Source organism: Galleria mellonella, unplaced genomic scaffold, assembly GCF_026898425.1.
Source record: "Galleria mellonella isolate WM207_F2 unplaced genomic scaffold, CSIRO_AGI_GalMel_v1 utg352, whole genome shotgun sequence".
NCBI classification, from domain to species: Eukaryota; Metazoa; Arthropoda; class Insecta; order Lepidoptera; family Pyralidae; genus Galleria; species Galleria mellonella.
The window spans coordinates 7290278-7315541 of NW_026442084.1; the positions used below are offsets into that span (position 1 = coordinate 7290278).

Sequence of the window (25264 nt, forward strand, 5' to 3'; positions counted from 1 at the left end):
ACACCACCACACCACCACACCACCACACCACCACACCACCACACCACCACACCACCACACCACCACACCACCACACCACCACACCGCCACACCACCACACCACCACACCACCGGGGCAAGCCGGCCTAGTGGGCTACCTCGCCCGCCCACACCATCTGGCGGACAAACGAGCCTTGTTGTTGTTGATGTTATATTGTATATACCAAAGAGACTTTGTGTGAAAGTCGTTTGCTTGGACACTCTTGTCCCATTCGTTTTTCTACCGTGAAGCAGTTGTGTTTGCATGGCTGTGTTTCGGTTTAAAGGGTGGGATATGGCAGTGAATTTACTGGGTACAGAGGTATAACAACTGAGTCCTCAGGAATGGCAACGCATGGGGGTATCATGGGTGTAACAGTATACTCTGTTATGTACATGGTACTGCTCGTATCTATAGGCGACGGTTACCACTTTCCATCAGGTGGGCCGTCAGCTTGTTTGCCATTCTAAGTTGCATAAAAAAAACATTCATTTGTATATACAGTCTAGGCATAAGCAATGTGGATACCAGAGGGCTTGGATTGTTAGTAATGGGAAGGTTAGTCCCCATTGCTATTAATATACCGTATAAGGCCCACTTGAAGAAAAATTGAAACCATGGTTGATAGACATGGGATTCACTTGCTATACTGTGACGTCTTTAGTAGTTACCTCTTATACGTTGCTATTCCTGGAGTTTAAATCTATACTTATAATAAATCTGTAGAGAGGTCAATTCTGTACATGAAATATATTTCCAAAATAACTATCGGGGGGTGATTAGTAATCGATACTGATGCCAAAAATGCAATCAGTAAAATTTTTGTCTGTCTGTATGTTCGTTATAGAAACAATAATTACTCGACGGATTTTAACGAAACTTGGTACAATTCTTCATACTCCTGGACAGGTTATAGTATACTTTTCATCACGCTACGATCAATAAGAGCAGAGCAGTGAAGGGAAATGTTAAAAATGTCCACCCGTGCGACGCCGGGACGGGCCGCTATTTTTATATAATTTCACTGCTGTTTTAATTGTAAAATAAAAGTAAACGTTAATTAACGCTTTTACAAGAGATCCTTTAAAACCTCATTTTTAATTTAATGATAACAATTTGAAACAGTTGTAATCAATTGAGTAAAGACCATAAGAAAGTCGACCTTGTAAAATCCATTTTTTTTTTTTGTTTTCAGGTTCATCATCTCTAATGTCGGAGTCGATGGGTCTAGGCGGTGCTCTGTCTTTGGGCGAGTCGTGTTTACCAACATTACTGCTAGGTGGACCTCACCATCACGCACCTCATTCGCCCCACTCCCACCCTCGTCAGCCCTGCTTCGACATGGATCTGGGGGCTTAGCATATGTACACCAAGTTTGAAGGTACTCAAATGATACCTCTGAAGGAAAGGAACGCTTCGTCTTTAACGCCATCTAGTAGAAAAGCAATGTGACTTTTCCGCGACATCTATCGAACGTAGTAGGAATTTGTAGTTAATTTTGTTACGAACACTGTTTTCGACTTCCACTTGTGTCATTTCTTGTTTTTAATGTTGTTTAAGTCATCCCGAATTATTTATTGTTACTTACTTATTTAAATAAAGAAATTAAAACAATTATTTAGTATTTCGAAAACTAAATAGATGGCGTTACATTCTATAGTGTAATGTGAGTATAATGTCAAAAGATGGCGCTGTATAAGAAAATATAAACGAAAGGTAGCTTTCCCTTCCTGAATACCTAACTAATAATAGATCTCTACAATTTGTCTGGATTTTAAAAGACGTATAAATTATGATGTGAGAATGGATGTACTTTCGAATAAGTGTCTCATGTGATGTTAAGTGTGCGTCGACCTCAACGTATGGGGTTCCACACCCTCTATATTACGCACACATAGGTATAAAGGATTATGTCTCAAACAAATGTACAAAATTAATATTAATATTTTTATAATAACTTAACTCGGCTTTTAAACTTGCCTTTTTAATGATAGTCATATATTTTATCATAAAAAAATCTCAGAGTTGGACATAAAAATATCTACATTGATAAATAAAATTTAACACAATTTTCTTTTATTTTAGCAATTTATTTTTATTAACTGTTATTTCAGTAAACAGATATTATTATCAAGTCTAATAATGCTTACGAAATATAAACAGAGCATCATACAATATCTCTCCGTATCTCTCGGAACTCTCTTCGATATTAATACTTAGAGACAGTTTAAATAAGATGCATTTTCCGTTGTACTCTTGAGGTGTCATATATATATATATATATATATATATATATATATATATATATATATATATATATATATATATATATATATATATATATATATATATATATATATATATATATATATATATATATATATATATATATATATATATATATATATATATATATATATATATATATATATATATATATATATATATATATATAATACAGGATATTATATTAATAACTGCAATATTGGACAATCTTTTTTTACATCTGTTATTACCGTTCTTTTAATTTAAACCCTAATAAGAAATAAATATAAATATTGAACAACGATAGGTAATATAGCTGGCGTGGAACTCCAACAATCTAGTTATTATGTGTTCATAAACAAATATTTTTAGTATATTTTCATACAGATGTCATATTGAAATCCACGAAACACTATTTCAGAAGTCAAAAACAATCCGGAAAACTTGCGTAACGGTAAAACAGTACAAAAATGGCGCCACTGTGTTACAACTTAAACAACAATATTCACTGATATTTAAAACTTTATAATAAAGTTTTAATTTTTTTTTTCCATGTATTACATTGATTATATATTGCTATACAGAGATGAAGTTCGTTTACGTTATGACACAGTAGCGCCCCCATCGGGATAAAATGGTAGTAAGCTTGCTTATTATCTGAAATACTAGTTGAAAATATATTGTTTTGTAATCTTGTCGTATCAATTGTCTTTGACTCAAAACGTATTGCCATAAAAAAAGTAAATGGAAACCCAGTCAATGGTAAAGAGAAACCAAAGAGAATCATAATTTTCTTCTCGAAAAATACTTCTAAATTTAAATTTCTTCGTTTAGCTGCTGTTAAATTAGTACCAATTGCATATTTAGATAAATTATACTAAGGATCGTGATGAATTCGTTACCAGCTCATTGTTTTAATTTAATTATTCAATATATTTATGTAGTTAAATTATAATATTGTTTCCTACTTTTCGATTTATCCGACCGTGTCGAAATATTGAGGGTAATGTGTGTTAGCGAATAGTTTTGTCAAATAAAATGTATAGACAATATTTTTTTGGTGCTGACGAGATATGTCTTTTGATATAGTGAATTAATGGATGTTTTGTAAAGCATTTTAGATTTAAATTGAAAAATGCTAATTTTGTACTATTTGATATGTTTAAAGTAATTTTTGGCTAAATATATGCTGTTTTGTTAGAGAAACTATCAAGTTCGTGAACTCAATCACAGATGGCGCTATTCAAAGTAGTGACTAACTGATAACTGTGTCCTGAGTCTGAAAAAAAAAACAAACTACTTTGTTGATTATTAGTTAGTAATTTTTTTATACTGAACCCAAAGGGTTCACGAACTATAATAATAAAAATATAAAAGTATTAAAGTTTCTTACTAGCCAAATAAATATGGTGCTAACGTCACGATGTCAATTATATTTATTTTAACTTATTACTGTCAGTCTGAACTCGCACTTTTGAATTGTATTTTCTACAAAAACATATTTTATAAAATATCTGCTAGGAATAGATGGAGTCAATTGATTAAAAAAAAAAGCGTAATATTGTGCCGATTTTTTTAATACCAAAAATTAAATATTTTTTTTTTTTATAATTTTTTTATCCTACTACGGTACCGTAGTCTATGGACGCCTGTTACACCAAGGATGTCACACACACGTTGCCGAAATGTTACGAAACTTTTTTTTTTTTACTTTTCTTTGTTCCCATGTCACTCTGTACGGTCCTAAATTTAGACTAACAGACCAAATTATAAAATTACGATTATACATTACATACAAGTGTATAACATTTTTCTTTTTATTTTTTCCATTAATTAAAGCAATTAGCAACTAGTATTGGACGATCCCCCACTAGATGGAGTGACGAGTTCAAATGCATTGTAGGGAGTCAGTGTATGCAGGTGGCTTAGGACCAATATAGGATAAACTATTTAAATCCATTATATACACAATTTTTTAACAATTATATACATACAAATTAAAAAATGTTCATTACGAGTCAGACTTATAAGTAATACATCAGCTATATTTATATACTTCATAGAAGAAAAAAAAAAAACTGGGATATTACAACTAAAGGACCACAATTTAATAAGAAATGTGATACAATATATTTTTAGACGATATTTATGAATTTTAATATTATATAAATTAAACTTTTTGTATATAAAAATAAAAAAAAACGTAGTTAATCGAGACGTATTGCTTCTAGCTTAGTTTAATGCTTGTTAATAACATACAATGTACATATTAGATTTGTTGTTACCTAACACTGGTTAAGTGAGCATTAAGTTTGTTAAGTTTGTGATGAATTTATTTCAAAACTATAATAAAATAGGTGCAGTATTTTTTTTTTTGAAGTTTTAAAGCAGTCTATGTGTATATTTTTGCAATTTAGTTGTCAAGTTTAAAAATAAAATAAAATAAATAAATGAAAGCATGTCGTCAATGAAAGTTTATAAAGGGACAGAATAAATATTGCATTGTTGAGTCATTGAGTATATTTGATATGTCCTGCTTAACTGGTAAAAATATAGCGTAAAGATATATTTTTTTCTTATTCTCTCTTTTTTATTATTTTTCTTCTTATTTTATTTATTTATTTATTATTCTTATTTTATTTCTCATGATACTATTCGAAATTATTTTTATTTTTAATTTAAATATTTAATAAGTTAACAAAAAAAAAACAAAAATTTGAAACACTAAAGACTTCGACGCAAAATTTATAATGCTGTAACATTATTTAAAAAAGGACAAACGTACACGGTGGTAGCAAAAAGCTACTCTTTTAAGACGATTCATATTTTATAGAATTTTTATATTGTACCTTTTTTTTTATTAATATATATACAAATAACATCAGTAGGCTCACTCTTGCATGTTTTATACTATACACTTGTCAATATGTGGACATTCGACATGTTAGGTCCACCACAATCGCAACAGAACTACCTCATCAAGAATTATAGTCGTGAGAGATGTTTATTTCTCACTGTAATGAAATTGTACAGTATTCATAATAAATTAACAACTTTTTTTTTTATTGTTTGCTTTATTAACACTGTTTATTGGTACACCAAAAGTAGTATGTATAAAAAAAAAAAGTTAAAGTTGATAACTAATTTGCAAAAGTATAGGTTAATAATAGAGAACAAAATATATTACTATTAAGTAAGTTATGTTTAAGTTAACTGTGAATCAGTGAGCCTTAATACGTTATTTTAAATGTAGTCGACATTAAATTAAATTATGTTCGACATTGTTATCAAATGTATGTAGGTATGTGTTTTTTTTTTGTTTGTTTCGCTCGGCAGCAATATATTGAAGTGGAGTTAGACTGAAGTGATATATGTAGGTACTGTTCTGAATACATACAAGTATTATATATATTTGGTAAACAGTATAACTGTGTATTTGTTTATGTATTAATAGTTCTAGCACTTCAGCTGCCCGCTAACGAAATGCTTTCTCACTGTACTGGGTTGACTGGAAGAGATCTCTGTCAGAGATAAGTCCACTCTTGCTCACAACATTTATAAATAGATTATTTTATATGTAACTTACAAGTGCAATATATATATATATATATATATATATATATATATATATATAATAGAAAAAATACTGTATATATATATATAAACATAAATGTAAAAACAATACTGTTAATACTTACTTCTAAAAGTCTATTTTGGCTATTGAATCAAACACTCTAATAACCCAAATAGAATCTAATTTTTCTTAATAAGATGGTCAATATTTACATATCAACAAATTACAAAGAACACAAAGTAAGAGCTAAAACATAGTTTAAGTTAACAGAACTATAGAAGAATATAATAATAGCATAGACGTAATTATTATTAATGCTTATTATTTGTATTTTCGCATTACACAAAATTTAAAAGTAATAAATAACAAGATTTTGCCCCCCTCCCGCCTTTGGTCTAACTCCACTTTTATGGCGTTTATATTATTGCCGTACTTATAACTACTCTCTTATGTGTATCCATGTTTTTATGGCAAATACCTGAAATACATATCTTTTTGTAAATAAAATGGAAGTCCATTTAAACATCTGTCAAAATGTTTTAATAATTATTTGATCACTTTTCTATTCATAGTGTCATCTAGCGGTAACAAAAGTACTACTGTTATAGTGGTGCGTTACTAGATGGCGTTATAGTTAAAAAATAAGCCCAATAAGATTTCTAGAAAAAGCGTCTAATAATAAATTTCTTAATTGCATGTTAACTGTCTAAATATTTATTGTATTATAATAAATAGTTAATGTATTTTTTTTTATCATTTTTAGGTATTTTTTTCTGGTATATAAATCGTTACATTGTATATATTTTATGTAATATTTCTAAGAATTGAACAATAAATATTTGCAATCGACTATACAAAGCCAATCGCGTGATATTAATATGTGCCTTATTTTTTGTATTGACTAGATACAAAATGCAATGTCGCTAAATATGGGAAATGTACAATAAATATTATTTTTAAGTAGTGATCAAATTGCAGTGATTTAAATATTATAGTAATTATGGTTTTATCTTAATATTGAGATATAAAATAAATTGTCATAAAATGACAGGATGATGAGTTGATTTTAAAATATAATGTTTTTTTTTTTTCTATCTGTACAATGTGCTTGTCGAGCGAAAAGCAACCCTATTATTGTATGAATGTTATTTAATATCGTATGAGATTAAAAATGTTTCAGTACAAAAAGTAAATAACAAAATTTGAATCAAATAAATATTAGTCTTTTTTTGATACCACACCGTCACACGTCATTATCGCTTCAGCCGTTCATTGATCATAAATTAACTAAACCCCCCCCCCCCCCCTTCACCTCCTCCCTCCCGTCGCCCTTTTAATGAATAATAACGGAATGGTATTTTTACATATACTAACGGTATACGCTGGCACGGCACCAGTGAGAGGTGATAGGTGAGAATGAAGAGGCAGATCAGTTAGCCCACCGTGATGAATACACCTGAAATTCAGCACGAAAGACTCCAGGGAGGACCATGGGGAGGTCGACCTGACAGGGTATATTGCTAGCAATGACTCTTACCCAATTGTCTTTCGAACCATCCATTTTTTTATGAATGAAAATGGAATAGCAATTATACATGCGTTATTGTTTTACGCTAGTGGGATACTAGTGGAGGATGATAGGTGAGAATGAAAGCAGATCAGTAAGCCCACCAGTATTAAATTTTCATGAATCTATCACAATTTTTTTTATAGTTTCCTGAAACTGAGACAAAAAAATCTTGTAAAGTATGTGTGTTGACATGCAACAACTTTGCTTCCGCCATTTTGTATCTAAATATTATTTTATTATTATAGTTTACTATTATATATATTACTATCACTAGTGGAAAAAATTAAGGGATCAGAAAAAATTACAAATTTTTTTAGATTTTTCAAGTAGCTGTATTTCCTTTAAATATAGTCGTATTTGAATTTTAAAAAAAGAATTTTAAAGCTCAAAGTTTTAAAAAAATATAATAAACGTGAAAATTTGTTTGTTTGTTTGTTACCTTATAGCGTGTTAACGGCTTAATCAGTCACTATTAAATTTATACATCTACTATATTGGATGGAAAAAGACATACTGTAGGTTTGTTTTATCCCGGTCAGTACACAAATTTTGAACATGCGGACAAAGTCGCGGTATTATATCAGCTATTAATTGTCTACTTATAAACATAAGCCTTCCCCATAAGGGAACATTTGTACTTTTGTTGTAAGTTAGCAACCGCAGTTAGACTTTGGCGACGTTGTCAGAGGAACGCTGCGGCCCATCCTTTGACCATTCAGTTCCCTTACCTCTTACGACATCCACGAGAAACGAAAGGGTGGTCCATCCTATGCCGGGTCCACAAGGTTATAATATTGTATAAATTATATTAATTACAAAAATTCACACAACCCTGGCCATTTTGCGACTACCCCAAATTATTTAGACCAGATGCGGTATTGAAATAATCAATAATCCGTTTGACCATGCAAAAATCCTTATTGATTCAAATGTCGCTTGCATAAAAACTGTCGTTAATTTTATTCAATTCGCCACACTCCGGCGCAGGAATAATTGCAATCTATAGTGATGTGAATTATTGTGCCAAATCTTTATCGATATTTATATTTAATTACATATATACTTACCTACTACGATAATTTTTTACATATATACTTCTACATCTACACTAATATTATAAAGAGGAAAGATTTGTATTTTTGTATGTATGTTAGTAATGAATAAACTCAAAAACTACTTTGCCCATTTCAATTATTACTTGCATGTACTTCATTGTTATTTACTTCATTCATATGTTTTTTTTTTATATAACTTTATAATTTAACATTGTTTGCCGACTGCTTTAACCATGCTGTGTGTACACCTGTCTCGGTCTCAATCCAGTTCAAACTATTATCTTTATATAAACGTTTATAATGTTATTGGTTGTAACCTGTTGAAAGAAAAAGAAAGAAAGAAAGAAAGAAAGAAATAATTTAATCAAAAGAAACATGCGGCCCACACAGTAGCGCACAAAACAAAAACAAAAGAAATCAAAAACAAAACAAACAAAAGAAAATAATGATTATATACAAATAGATAGCAATTAAATTATAATGTACGCGTGCGCGCGTGTGTGTCGCAATGTTCTGTGATGTAGGTCCGTGCTCAGCATATTGCTGCAGCGCTTGAAGCGCTACAGCGCTGTTTTTCAGCAAGAACCATACCTGTTGTGTATATATACCTTAAATTAATAAAAAAAAAAATCTTTCACCATTACAAAGCTACATTCACCCTGAGTAACATAAGCTATATTTATTGCTAGAAAAGATTAGGGATCCTTACTGAAACTTTAGTAACGTAACTCAAGGTGTAAAAAAATGCTATAAAATATCTTTGGTCGCGCGCGCTGCGGAAACTATTGGTGATAGAACACAAGTATGTTCTACAATATTGAAGAAAATATCAATAGCTACAAAAAACTTCGCGATACTATATGTCGAACTATTATCGTTATGTCACAATAACCACTTTTTAAAATGTTGTAGAAATGTCCACCCGTGCGAAGCTGGAAAGGCCGCTAGTCAGAAATATAAAAATCAAGTTTCTTTAATCAATGTAATACTCGCTGTGCTTATATTTGAAAGAAAGAAAAAAAAAACCATTTAATAAGTTCGTTAAACATACTGGAATCATGATCATCATTATGACGGGGAGTGTTTCTACATTCATTAATTTAATTACTTACTTAATTTTCTATCGCCGGAGATACAGTTTGTTACCTTATATACCTATATATGTTTGTTACCTAATATTTAACACAGTTTTTGTGGCCAACATTCGAAGTCGAGACTTTTGAGGTATGTTAGTGGGGTTATTTTACTATGATAAGTTAGATTTGTCAACAAAAATAACATTACTTATTGATTGAATTGGTAAATTGTACCTATTGACTTCTACAAGTATTTTTTATGCCACAAAGGTGGCAAACAAGTTTTTTTTTTGATGGGTGAAAATGGTGTGGTGACCCCGCCTGCGCTAACGGGACACGCTGGCGGAGCACCAGTGAAGGGTGATAGATGAGAATGAAAACAGACCATCATATTAGCCCATCATGATGAATTCATTAGTGATAAATTCATAAAACCATGATAGTTTCCAGAGGGAACCGCGAGGAGGTCGACCTGGTTGGGTATATTGTTAGCAATGGGATTCTCAATATCCATTACTAACAATCCCTTTCCCCCCGGCAAACAAGTATTCAGCCCGTCTGACGGTAAACAGTCACTGTAATCCGTGGACAAGTTTACTAAATTAGACTTTTCGTCCAATTTTATATTTTGAATTTAGAAATTATTTTTTTCTTGGTCGGCTCGATACGATATTATATCGATAGTGCGTCATGCGAACCAATTATTTTACTAAACTTAGGACCTGCGCAATTGATGCATTTCCTCCCCAAAATTGCGATTATTTTTATTCATCGAAACTGGCAACAATGGACCGTTTCAAATTTCGAACGAAATTTGCGTTTTTGCATAAAATGTCTGCTTGGGATGGCGCGTGCGCACATTAAAACGAGCGGTGAGTATATGTTGTGCGCGAAACGGGATATTTTCAAAGTTAATAGTATGATTTGATGGTTTCTAGATATGAGTAATAAAGAATATTGTATTTTATTCGTTTGACTAAAAATACAAACCGATCTAAACCATTACTGAGCGCAATTGGAGGTAGTACTAAAATATACTAGTAGGTAATGTTCGCGCATTTCTTTAATTTTATATATTTTTAAATAATATTATTATAAATTTATTCTTGTTAATAATGTTTTATATGCTAGTTCAATACTAATAGTCGGTACCTAGTGCTAAATTCGTTTCCCTTGATCCTATCCTATCTAATCACCGTCATCGTCTTTACCTCCTAGTTACAACAACCAATGAGGACGCTGGAAGATTATAAGAAACTTCAGAGCTGTCTTCAATCTTAACCGTCAATGTGACCTCCGCAATCGACGAGCAACTACGTATAAAAAAATATTAATAACATTGTTGTGCTGTAAATGTGGTTACTGCTTTCATAATTTGAAGTGCTGTGTTTATAGACAATATTTTGTGTGTGTACATTGGTGACAAAGTGACGGAAGGAATCAAGGCGCCCGCACAGGACATCATATGATAGCCCACGACAAGACGGTGAGTCCTTATATCCTTATATCCTTAGATTTGTCTCCTATAAAACCCACCAGGTAATAAGTGGGAAAGTGTCACCGTTTGTCACAAAAACATTAGTTTTAGATAATTAACAGAGAAATAAAAAATCTAATTTTGTTACACTTGTAAGAAAATTACATTTACAATAATTATTTGTGGTAATTAATTTAGGTATATAACATTTTTTTTTAATTAATATTATATTAAAATTATTAATTTAATTCAGTTGTATTAATATATTAAAAAAATATTTATATCAGTTAATTAATATAAAATATATTTAATGCATTTTATTTTAATTATTTATTTTTAATTTTACATTACAATAATAACTACGTTTTCGAAAGGACAAACTGTCCAGAAATCGAACCCGTGGGCGCCCTACAGCGCATTGTGCGCACGCGCATTGTTGCAGCGATTGATAAAAGCGATACAGTTTCCTAGTTTTTTCACAAATTTAAATGAAGTCCCCCATTTGTAATAATAATGCCCCATTTGCATGGATTTGTATCATGTTCGCATAATTTTATTTTATGGTCGTCGCTCTATGGGGAGTTGCCATTAACAAAAATAAATACCTACTGGATTTGCACCAATATTTTATATTCTTTATTTTAAATTCATCACTTAAACCAAATATGACTAAAAAAATCTACATGATATTTTAATATATTTTTTTCCGATAAATTGTCTGCCCACTAACCGACTTGTTAATTTAAGATTGCATGGAAAAAACCATGGATGGAAATGAAACCGTATCCCCGCCTGCGCTAACGATATACGCTGGCAGGGCACCAGTGTGGGATAATAGGAATCTTGGAAATTGGCCTGGAATTCAGCATGATGGTTTCAGGAGGACCGTGGGGAAGTGATCCTGTTAGGGTATATTGCTAGCAATAGGACTGGTAATCTACATTATAAAGAATCCCTTCTCTTGTAAATAGATCTTTGAAAATGCCTCAACGGCTAAACCAGACAGGTATTTATTATAACAGAGTTATTGTTCGAGTTTGAAGCATTTGGTGTTTCATTGTTTCTGTCTACCCTAATAGGACACAGGCGTAATAATATATATAATATAGATACTCGTCGTATTAATATTTCGTTAAACATTATTTGTTTTACAAAATATATAATAAATAACATAAACATACAAGTAAAGATTATTTGACGGTAAAAATCGTTCTTATAAAAATGTTCTTTCAAAAAATATATTACAATATCTTTCGTTATCCAAATTGTGTAAAGCAAAGGGCCTCAGTCTATACAGCCATCGGATTTAAATTAGATCTTATTTATATTTCCAAAAAATTACATCGTTTCACGTCATTACGATGTTGTCAGTCAACATGAGGGATTGTTGTAGAATGTAGAAGAATAAAAATATGAAATAATTAACTAGTTAAATACATTTATCAATACTTTGCTGAGTTGAACAATCACAATGATGCAAGCGTCAACGATCCCGGCCACTCCAGCTTCGTTCCCGGAGGCTGCGAAGCGGATTATTCCTGAAGTGCAGGCAATTAAGGCAGCTAAGGGATTTTTTACTATTTATTTATTTATTTTTACTTTATTGTACACACTAAGAATAAATATAAAATATGACAGAGGTAAGTAAATGTACAAAGGGGAGCTTAACTCTAAAAGAGTTCTCTTCCAGTAACACCCAAAGTGGGAAGGAGCATCAATGTCAGCGAGTAGAGCGGTGTACAATGTGACAATTTTCAAATAAAAAAAAACTAGACTTAAGTATACATATAGGTAATTATATCAAATTCCATCGTTATAAGTGTAAATATAATTATAAAATATAAGTAAATATAAGTTTTTTTTTCACTTTTAATTCTCAACAAGCTTCTTATTTGAAGAGATACGAGCCGAGTTTCTTGTCGGTTCTTCTCATCTCGATATCATTCCGAACTGACGGTAGATTTGACATAACATAAGGGTCTGGAATAGACCTACGAGTACATGAATAAAGATATTTTGATATTTTGAAATTTTGAATTTGAACTTCTCCAATTCCAATAAAGCGAAATTGAAATTGAGACGTTTTGCACTCTCTAGTACTAGCGACATAATGTAACTTGCCAATGCAAACTATAATAAATGGGTCCCAAATATAATCTAATTTCTGTTGTTTTTGAGTACTGTATTAAATTATCCTTGGCAATAGTTTGGACTGATATTGATATTAGATTCAAGAGTAGACCAGTTGATTTTACTTTTCAACGAATTATTTTTTTTTACTTTTTTTTGTTGGTTAAAGAACTCATAATTAAAACACATTTATAATAATACTTTATTATTCTGACTACAGTTTGGTCCATTTTGTTAGTAACAATTTCCAATTTCAAATGTTAGTATAAAAAAAATAATGAAATGGTCAAACAGATAGCGAGAAATTACATTTTGAAAATCAATCGAAGAACAATCAGAAACATTTTGTAGAGGATTTGATAGAATAAATAAAATATTTAAATTAAACTAAATACAAATTCTGAACGTATACGAATTAAAATCAAAAATATAATAAATACATGATTTTTTTGCTATTTTCAATCTACTGCAATAAGTAGAAGAGTCTCAATTTTTTTGCAACTTAAATTTTATATACGCACGCGCCGTCGCACGCGCACGCACACGCACACGCACACGCACACGCACACGCACACACACACGAGTGTGTTTACACGGGGTTACCATTTCATTATCACCCATCAAAAAAATGCCCTGTTATTTCTCCCCGAGTTTCATTTTGTATTGTATACTATCAGGTCGCCGCTCCTCCCCACATACTCCATGAGCTGGCTCCAGTAGACCGACTGCTTATCACTAAGCGTCTCCGAGTAAAGAGTGTACTCTTCCTCAGGGGCATAAAGAACAGGTTCTTCATCAGAACACCCGAACAAGAGCTCGTCTACACAGTCGAGGAGGAGAATAGGTTTTATTTATTTATAACTAGTGTTAACCCGCGACTTCGTTTACGTGATAGATAAATTGATTGATTGGAATATAAAATAATAGAATAAGATTTTTTTTACAACACAGGGGGCAAACGAGCATGCGGCTCACCTGATGGTAAGTGACTACCGCCGCCCATGGTCACCCACAACACCTACGGCGTTGCAGGTGTGCTGCCGGCCTTTTAAAAAGGAATATGCTCTTTTCTTGAAGGTTATATTGTCGTATCGGTTCGTATAGATAAGATAGTATCCTATGCCTGTCTGTATCCCAAATAGTGTCGTATCAGCCCATAACTGTCCACTGCTGGACATAGGTCTCTCCCAAAGAGATATTTTGCTAGTAGGTCCCACGCTTGGCAGACGGGTTGACAACCGTAGTTAGACTTTGATGATGTTTTAAGGACGCTGCGGTCCATCCCTCGACCATTATGTTCTCTTAGTCGCCTCCTATTATACCCACGGGAAAGGAAGTGGGCTAGCACAGAATGAGCTATCATTCTGTGTTGGATCGCACGGCAAATCCCAAATAGTATGTGTATAACCAATTCCGTAATGACTACTAAACGACACGGACACGGATAGGTTACATCCCAACTCAACATATAGAATGAATAGAATCGAGATACGGCTGGTAATTTATATATATATATATATATATATATATATATATATATATATATATATATATATATATATATATATATATATATATATATATATATATATATATATATATATATATATATATATATATACCCCTGATTGAAAAAAATACGATTTAAACAGTGTTTGTAAACAGGAATACAAAATATTGTCACAGTTGGTGGGTTGGCTACATTTGCTACGGCCTCCGTCCACTGCAGCTCAAGGTCACAAACAGGGAAGGTGCGGAGGTCATGAGGATAAACAGGCCTTACGCGTGCACGGCCAGGGTGCTGCCCTGCCAGCTGCAGCGCATCGAGGTGTTCGCACCGCCCGGACATCTCGTGGGGACAATAGAACAGCAGTGGGCCGCAGTCAGACCACTGTACCTCGTTAAGGATGTGGACGGGATCAATATGTTCTGGATACGAGGTAAGTGAAAATAAAAAATACTCGAATGAATGAAAACTCTTTATTGTTCTCTTAAAAGAATGATACTGTAGGGACACCGTTAAGCGGTGGGAATACGTTTGTCCTTACTTCTGATAATGAGGATGAAGCGATTACAATATTTAAGAAGGTAATGTACACTCAGGTTGAACACCCACACCCACGAACACTCAGGTTGTGGAATGAGCTCCCTGCCGAGATTTTCCCAAGAGACTACAGCATGGGGTTCTTCAAAAGAGGGGTAAAGAGGTTTCTTCAGGGTCGGCAACGCGCGCGTAATACCTCTGGTGTTGCAGGTGTTCATAGGCTACGGTAACCACTTACCATCAGGTGGGACGTATGCTTGTTTGCCACCTCAGTGGTATAAAAGAAAAAAAGGTACGTGCACTTACTTGATGAAATCTCATGCGCCGCACTGCTTTCCACCTTTGACTGGATGCTGTTATAGATTCTTGATTGGTAGGCCTACACAAATATCTTTAAATATACAATATTTGATCTTTAATATGAAGGTCTCCAAGATCAGTGTTCAGTTATAATGCTCTTGATTCGCGAAGGTACGTGATCTCAAGCCGAGTGCACGGACTAGTTCACTAACTACCCACCAACTTAATAATAATGTAATCGCTTCATATCCGCGAGGTGTGGACATTCGATTAAGAATCGAATAATCGATCGATTGAAGCGCCGTTTGGGACGATACAGATACAGATTATAAAGAATAACAATATGTACACAACCATATTTACCAGAGGGAGACTTTGTACAAAAGTCGATTGCTTGGGTACCTCTGTCCCATTCGTGTTTCAACCGTGAAGCAGTTGTGTTGGCATGACTGTGTTTCGGTTTGAAGGGTGGGATATGGCGTGAATTTACTGGGTACAGAGGAGTAACACCTGAGTCCTCAGGAGTGGCAACGCATGGGGAGTATCATGGGCGAAACAGTATACTCTGTTATGTCCATAGTACTGCTCATGTCTATAGGCAACGGTTACCACTTTCCATCAGGTGGGCCGTCAGCTTGTTTGCCATTCTAAGTGGCATAAAAAAAAAAAAAAAAAAAAAAAACAAACAAAATATATACTTAATTATATAAAAGCAAGATAAATACTGGTGCGTAATATCTAATAATGCCTATATATTGTAGTTACAATATGTATACATATATTGGCTCATGACAGATATATTAGATACTAGCGGCTCGTCCCGGCGTCGCACGGGTGGACATTTTTTACATTTTAAAAAGTGGCCATTAAGGCTGCACACGCGACGGAAGTTTTAAAAATGGAGTAACTTCTCCCATTTTCCCAACATTTCCCTTCACTGCTCTGCTCCTATTCATCGTAGCGTGATGAAAAGTATACTATAACCTGCCCAGGAGTATGAAGAATAATTGTACCAAGTTTCGTTAAAATCCGTCAAGTAGTTTTTGTTTCTATAACAAACATACAGACAGACAGACAAAAATTTTACTGATTGCATTTTTGGCATCAGTATCGATCACTAATCACCCGCTGATAGTTATTTTGCAAATATATTTCATGTACAGAATTGACCTCTCTACAGATTTATTATAAGTATAGATTTAAACTCCAGGATTAGCAACGTATAAGAGGTAACTACTAAAGACGTCACAGTATAGCAAGTGAATCCCATGTCTATCAACCATGGTTTCAATTTTTCTTCAAGTGGGCCTTATACGGTATATTAATAGCAATGGGGACTAACCTCCCCATTACTAACAATCCAAGCCCTGGTATCCATATTGCTTATGCCTAGACTGTATATACAAATGAATGTTTTTTTTATACAACTTAGAATGGCAAACAAGCTGACGGTCCACCTGATGTCATGTACAGAAATGACCTCTCTACATGTTTATTATAAGTATATATCGGTTATTCGATATATAATATCTATAAGATGAACTTATTCGTAATGAATATAAATATCCGACTGGTGCGGGCGATATCGCAATGGCTTTTTTTTTATACGAATGTTAAACAAGCTGACGGCCCACCTGATGAAAAGTGGTAACCGTTGCCTATAGACATGACCAGTACCGTGGACATAACAGTACACACACATACTGTTTCGCCCATGATACCCCCCATGCGTTGCCATTCCTGAGGACTCAGGTGTTAATCCTCTGTACCCAGTAAATTCACGCCATATCCCACCCTTCCAACTGAAACATAGCCATGCAAACACAACTGCTTCACGGTAGAAACACGAATGGGACAGAGGTACCCAAGCGAACGACTTTCGGACAAAGTGGTCATCGATAATAATAATAATAATATAATTTATTTGCTCAAATATGGGTTATTACAGATGTTACATTAATAGGTTATTACGCCTCCATATTTTACCATAAATGGCGTGCAAATCTTCTCTTAATATAAATATTACTATATTTCATATATCACAATGTCTTCATTATTATAGATTACAGAAAAAAAAAAAAGAAAACCACTACATCAAAATTTGTCTTATTTCTTGTCTCATGGGAATACAACGCAGTCATTTATCGTTTGTTTAATTTTTAAAACTATCTGTCATATATTCATTTAGAGTGCAGTATGCTTTGTCAATTAGTATCTTCTTTAGTTCCTTCTTAAATAGATGCAAATGATTAATGTCTTTTATATATTGGGGCAATTTATTGTATACTTTCAGACCCATGCAGAATATACTATTATTGTATACTGTTGTGTTACACTTTGTGACTCTAATCATATGACAATGTCTTTTGCTTTTTAGAGTTTTTAGAGATGTCCAATAGAACTCAATATATAGATACCAGATATTATCTATCTCTACAGGCATGGTCAGGGTTGCCAGATTTGGATTATGATCGATACGATTTCCAAGAGTTTTACTCTATCACAAAGTTGTATAATTTTTCACTACATTTTGACATGTGCCACAAAAAAGGGGTAAAGGGGTCGCTTCAAGGTCGGCAACGTGCGCGTAATGCCCTTGCGTATTGCAGGCGTTTATAGGCTACGGTAATCGCTTACCATCAAGTGGGCCATATGCCTGTTTGCCATGATAGTTGTGTAAAAAAAATTAACGACTGAAAAATTGGCATTCTTTCTGTTTCTACTTTTAGCTTATATTTCCTTCTCCTTCTCTTGACCTATTATCTGGTATGTACGAGTACTTTCATTAATATATTTTACTGCATTATATGTTATATATTTCTATAGAGTTGTACATGTATTAAAACTATTATCCAAAATTTCCAAAAAAAAATCACATTTCTCCAAGTCCCCCTTTAAATAATATTGTACTTGTTGTTGTAATTGTGTACAGTCGCCGTTACACAGTAAATCATAAGATAAACTCAGACGCTCCCACATATATACTGCAGGGAGTACTAGGGCTGGATATTATATAGCAACATCCATATATTTGGGTTACATACACTGGTCCAATAACGAATATGTTAAAAGTCTATTATCAAAAAAATAATATCGGGTAACAGGCTTCTAACATATTCAAAAGGGGGGAAAGGGATTATTAGTAATGGAAACTGAGAATCCCATTGCTAGCAATATACCCAACAAGGTCGACCTCCTCGCGGTTCCCCCTGGAAACTATCATGGTTAATTCCTGATGAATTCATCATGATGGACTAACTGGCCTGTTTTCATTCTCATCTCTATCACCCTTCAATGGTGCTGCGTCAGCTTATCCCGTTAGCGCAGGCGGGGTTACCATACCATTTTCACCCATCAAAAAAAAACTTATTCAAAAATAGATATTCGACCGGTATTGACGATATCGAAATGGGTGATGACTTTTCTTCGGCCGTCAGTGTACATAGAAACCTAATATATAGTTATCTGATCGGTATCCATATTTTTTTAACTCTTAAAAGCCTGATTTTTTAAATCCAATAAAAAATATATAAGTATACCCTTTACTGTGTTTACTAATGGGGAAAAATAGTAAAAAAATCCAAACGATATATTAATTTTGAAAAAAAAAAAACATTTGGTAACATGTTAACAGCCAAATATTAAAATAAAATCGATTGTAGGCGCCCAATGCGATTTATAACTCCGGTATCAAATTTGAAACTTCAGGTATTTAAGGGTTAATGGATGATAATGAAATGGTAACCCCGCCTGTACTAACGGTATACGCTGGCGGGGCACCAATGAAGGATGATAGGTGAGATGAAAAGGCAGGTCAGTTAGCTCATCGTTATGACCAGGAGACCAGGTGGAGGTCGACCTGATACCCTATATTACTAGCAATGGAACTGATAATCCGCATTACTTCAATCTCCCCCCAACCTCGCATCCATATTACCAATGCCATGCTATAGTACCAACCCGAACATTTATCTAGGTCCATACATCACCCTGAGCTTATTCAGAGATGTCCAGTTCACCATCATGAGACCAGACGGCAGCGCGACCGGCGCCACCTGCAAACGCTGGCAAGGTCTCACCCACGCGCTGTTCCTAGCACCGGTTACTGACAGGTCAACGTCTAGATATAATCTTGTAATTTTAATTAATTTTGAAGATATCTCAAGAAATTAAATTAATTTTTAAGGTATTTTTTTATGCAACGTAGAATAGCAAATAAGCAACAAGCGCAACCTGATGGAAAGTGGTAACTGTCGCCTATAGACATGAGCAGTACCATGGACATAACAGAGTATACTGTTTCGCCCATGATACCCCCCATGCGTTGCCATTCTTGAGGATTCAGGTGTTATTCCTCTGTACCCTGTAAATTCATTGCCATATCCCACCCTTCAAACCGAAACACAGCCATGTAAACACAACTGTTTCACGGTTGAAACACGAATGGGGCAGAGGTGGCCAAGCAAACGACTTTTGTATAGTCTCCCTCTAGTGATTTCAATGTAACTAAGTGTCCATAAATGTAAATAAGTTTCTTTCATACATATGCTTTTTTATTTTATGAATTTATTATGTTTGTCTTTTCCGACATCATCCGGAAGTCTTTTTAGTTTCTAAATCGAAATAACTTTTATAGTTTTGCAACGATTGTAGTCGGTGTTTTCTCGTGGAACAAAATCTTCAATTATTCTTCTGCGCATGCACACTATATTTTTATCAATTCTGAACCGCCAGATTTTTCTTTTTGTTTTTTAACCATTCTTTGCCTGGTTTTTTTTTTATTGGTGAAATAAATCAAGCTGATATAATTCATGTTCAAAATTAAAGGAAAAATGTTAAAAAAAAAATTTACAGCTATATTTTTTTTCTATAATGGACATTAAAAAGGTATCGAGACACGATCAACTTAAAGTGAACTTGTTCTTTTATATAATTTTTGGGCATTCAAAGTTATGATGGAAATTTTCACCATTATGCAAATAAGGGTAATACATATAACATTCATAGTTTTTTTTTTAAATAATCTTAATTTATTCGATTATACTTTACACTTTTTAATGGAAATATTACAAATTTTATTTGCAGATTCGGCGTAGCATTTGAAAGGAAACTGATGGTGGAAGAGAAGGCGTTGCTCCTGGCGGCTACTCTACTCATGGATTATATGTACTATGATGTTTGATGTTAATATACTGTGCAAGTGAATTTTAAATGGTATTTTCTTTTAAAAATATTTGGACAGAGAGAACAGAGTGCTTTATAAAATTACAAGAGTATGTTTCTTTTTATACAAGTTAGAATGGCAAAAGCTGACTGCCCACCTGATGGAAAATGGTAACGTCGCCTATAGACATTCGCCTATGATACCCCTCATGCGTTGCCATTCCTGTAACTCATATTGTTTCATCCACTCTCAAAGTGCCCCTAAAAAGTAGTTTTTTTTTTTTTATGGATGATAATGGAATGGTAACCCCGCCTGCGCTATCGGTATATGCTGGCGAAGCACCAGTGAAAGATGACAGGTGAGGATGAATATAGGTCAGTTAGCCCATCCTGACGAATTCAACTAGAATTAACCAAGATGGTTTCGAAGGGAAATCACGTGGAGGTCGACCTGAAAAGGCATATATATGCTAGTAATAGGGCTATTTGACCCCATTACGAGCCTATTTGATCCCATTACTAACAATCCATCCCCCCCCCCCTCACATCCTAAAAAGTAGTTAATATATTTCATATGTACTAACCTGCCGTATGGTTCCAGCATAGAATGGGCCAACTGTTTCTTTTCCATGGTTGTTGTAATGAGTGACTAAGGGAACTTAATGCTCGAGATATGGGCAGCAGCGTCCCTCTTAAAACATCACCAAAGCCTAACTGCGTTAGCCAACTTGCCTGCCAAGCGTGGTTATTAAGGAGGTCCTTATTAAGGAGGGCTGAACACACAGCAGTGAGCAGTTGTCATATTTTTGCATAGATAATGTAAAAATGTGATATAAAATGTTTTATAAAATTATTAACTTTGACTACGTACATACTTTAAGTATTTTTAAGTGTAATGTAATAGGGTAGGCAAGTACCTTAATTTAGTGTGTACTAGTTTTTAACCGCGACTTTGTCCGCGTGACAGTTTATTGGCCTGCATAAAAAGTAGCCTACACTTCTCCATCTCATATAGTACATTTAAAAATAAATAAATAAATACATTTATACCAAATTTCATAGTGATTGTTTAAACCGTTAAAACGCTATAAGATAACAAACAAACTCACTTTCATATTTATAATATTATTAATAATTAATATATTTTAAGAGTTTATGTAAATCAATAAAATGACCATTAGTGCATTGATTCGATGTCATTTTGCATAGCCATAAACTCTCGGAAATAATAAAAACTTAACGATTGCTTAACGATGATGACGGAAAAGATGTAAAGAGGGAACTTCAGGCGATTGTGAATTTAAATACAGTTACAATGTCGTTTATAATCGCTCAAAACATTACCTTTTATTAAAATGAGGGGACATATTTCGTTATATTTTAAATGCATTTTCTCTTTTACATCAAAAACGTCGATGTCCCCTAAAAATTAATGTCCTGCACGCGTCCCACCCCTATTTGCATTGTGTTTAAGTTTTTTCGTCTCGGCAGATGTTGGACGAAGTAAATGGCGCGAAATTTTGACAGAACGTATAATTTTTGGCGCGCAACAATGACATTTGAAGTCCCAAAGAATTCGACGCGCGAGTACAGATAAAAAAAAAAGCTTAATAACGGGTATTTTGCCAAAACCCTTTTCCGAAGGATTGAATTCAATTACTCGATAGAGGAACAGATCTAATAAAAGGGTGCTTTTACAGATTTTTGGAAAAAATAACATGGGGTGTATGTAGGTCACTGGTACGTACTTTAGCGAATTAAAGTTTTTTTTTTTTTGTATTCGCTTTTTTAATAAAACGTCGGCGCGCGCATGTCGCGTGTTGGGAAAAAGCAAGGGTTTAAAGTAACAACAATGGCTTTTTAGAAAATGATTTAGAGATATTTTTTACACCGCAACGGATTTTCTTTTTTACGTGTCGTGTTTTTTTTTTATAAAATAGATTTCTGTGCTTTTATAAATAAAATGAGCGTCAAAATGGAAATATTATTAGATGATTGATTATGTATTGTTGATTTGCTTTTATTACAATGGATTGTGTAAGTACATACTTTATCTTTTAAGATTTATATAGTCACAGTGGGCAGGAGCGCCACAGTACCAGCTCCTTCCGTTAGACCGCATTTAAAGTCGGGCGACTCGAATTATTGATAATCAGCGCCTTACTATCCGGCTCCACTCTCTAAAACTGCGTAGGCATGTTTCGTCTTTGTGCATCTTCTACAGAATTTATTATGGGGAGTATTCTGAGGAATTGTTTGGATTGATATCTGCTGCTTATTTTCACCATTGTACAACCCGCCATAAACTAAAGTTTCATCCCAACCATCTGGACGAGTGGCGGTCCTCCACCGTGCGTTTTTTAAAGCACATTCTTTGGAATCAACTTCCAGCAGCAGTATTTCCGAACCGATACGACAACATAACCTTCAAGAAAAGAGCATATTTCTTTTTAAAAGGCCGGTAGCATACCTGCAATGCCGCTGGTGTTGTGGGTGATCATGGGCGGCGGTAGTCACTTACCATTTAGGGAGCCGCATGCTCGTTTGCCCCCTGTATTGTAAAAAAGAAATATATTAATCCAATAAATATGTAAACTGGTACCATCGCTGTTTCCAGTAATCAATTTGCGTAGGTGTCATTGGCTTAATAAAATTATATATTGGGTTATCGTTACTTGCGCAATTGCTGTATGTTTAAACGTCATCGGACATTATTCATTACGATAATTAGGTCACAAGTACGTGAGACATTTGGTTATATCTGGCAAACCGCAACTGTAATGTTAATAAGCATTTATTGTTTTTTTTTTTAATACTTAGAATGACAAAGACGCTGACGGCCCGCCTATACATCCTTTTATACGTGCAGTCTGTGGTTTTTTTTTATGTGTGATAAGGGAATGGTAACCCCGCCTGTGCTATAAGTATACGCTGGCGGGGCACCAGGGAGGGATGTTAGGTGAGGATGAAAAAGCAGGTTAGTTAGCCAATCGTGATGAATTCCACTAGAATTAATCTCGATAGTTTCCAGGGGGAACCGCGTAGAGGTCGACCTGATAGGGTGTAATGCTGGTCATGGGGAAATCAGACCCCATTACTAACAATCCATTTCCCCTGCAGTCTGTGGGTTAGGTACACCCAAAATCCTCATAATAATCATAAAAATCAACAAAAATATACAGATACAATTACAAGATACACAGTAAGTATATCTGGCCTCCATGCTAGAGAAATCCTGTTTTTTTATGGGTGAAAATGGTATGGTAACCCCGCCTGCGCTAACGGGATACGCTGGCGGAGCACCAGTGAAGGGTGATAGATGAGAATGAAAACAGACCAGACATTCATCATGATGGGCTAACTCATCATGATGAATTCATCAGGAATTAACCATGATAGTTTCAAAGGGGAACGCCGAGGAGGTCGACCTGGTTGGCTATATTGCTAGCAATGGGATTCTCAGTCTCCATTACTAACAATCCCTTTCCCCCCAGGGAGGGCAAGCCCTCTTTTAGACGCCTCTTATAACACCCACAGGGAAAGAAGGGAAAAGAAGGCCTATTCTATGCCGGGATCACACGGCCTGCTTTAAACTTTAATGCACAGTGTAAATATATGTAAATTTGACGAACTTAACACCATATGGTGTTCTATATTTTTTACTCAGTTCTCAGTTCGCATGTATTTTTTTGCGTCGCCTCTGGATACGATGCATACCTATCTATGGACTTCAAAATCAATGAGCTTATATTTATGTATTTATTCCATATCGATTCGCTGTTCCTTCATTTTTATCGAACAATTTGAGACAGTCGACGAAGACAGATTGGAGGTATTTTGACAGGGTTTAGTGTAGAAGGGCTTTGATATCAATGAATACGTTTTATAACTTCATAATAACTACTAAAAATATGCGCCCGCGTTTCGAACTTTACCTATGTAACTAAACATACCTAATTTTTGACAGCAATCAGAAACCTCTGAAAGAAGCTTCTGCCCGAGACACGTTTTACTCTATGGCCTGCTACTTGCTCATTAATTATATATTACAACCTTAGATTATATAGATGGAGTGTCTCCATACAAATGCTTCGAGAAAAGCGGGTCAACTTTTTCATACAAATTTGCGTGATAAATAGTTACGAGTGATTCCTTTATAACTTCTATATTTATTTTGTCTTATAAATTCTGCGCCGTTTTAATACGCAAAAACTCATTTTATTTATTAAATAAATATTGACACATCAAAATACATTGTATGCGTAAGTATATAAAACACTAATATAAAAAGTGGTCATCTTTTTGTCAGCTAATTTGGCAATTAGCTGACAAAAGTTGACCCGGTTTTGAAAGTCGGTATTTATTTTATACAACTTAGAATGGCAAACAAGCTGACGGCCCACCTGATGGAAAGTGGTAACCGTCGCCTATAGACATGAGCAGTACCATGGACATAACAGAGTATACTGTTTCGCCCATGGTACCCGCCATGCGTTGTCATTCCTGAGGACTCAGGTGTTATTCCTCCGTACCCAATAAATTCACGCCATATCCCACCTTTCAAACCGAAACACAGCCATGCAAACACAAC

General features: G+C 34.2%; 2 protein-coding genes across 10 annotated transcripts in view; both read left to right on the forward strand.

Annotated features, from left to right (window-relative positions):
• LOC113512264 (transcription factor EB) overlaps positions 1-2019 on the forward strand; it is a 153786-nt gene extending 151767 nt beyond the window's left edge. For all 9 annotated transcript variants that reach the window (XM_052897089.1, XM_052897098.1, XM_052897092.1 and 6 more), the window contains one exon: positions 1215-2019. In XM_052897089.1, the coding sequence (XP_052753049.1) occupies positions 1215-1378 (164 nt within the window). In that variant the 3' untranslated portion in view covers positions 1379-2019. The remainder of the gene's footprint in view (positions 1-1214) is intronic.
• A 7999-nt stretch (positions 2020-10018) lies between these two features.
• On the forward strand, positions 10019-21147 carry LOC128201144 (phospholipid scramblase family member 5-like). The gene is made up of 6 exons (XM_052897099.1): positions 10019-10431; positions 10778-11045; positions 13844-14010; positions 14853-15106; positions 19487-19622; positions 20596-21147. The coding sequence occupies exons 2-6, from the start codon at positions 11025-11027 to the stop codon at positions 20690-20692; spliced, it is 675 nt and encodes a 224-aa protein (XP_052753059.1). The 5' UTR covers positions 10019-10431; positions 10778-11024; the 3' UTR covers positions 20693-21147.
• Positions 21148-25264: the final 4117 nt, after the last annotated feature.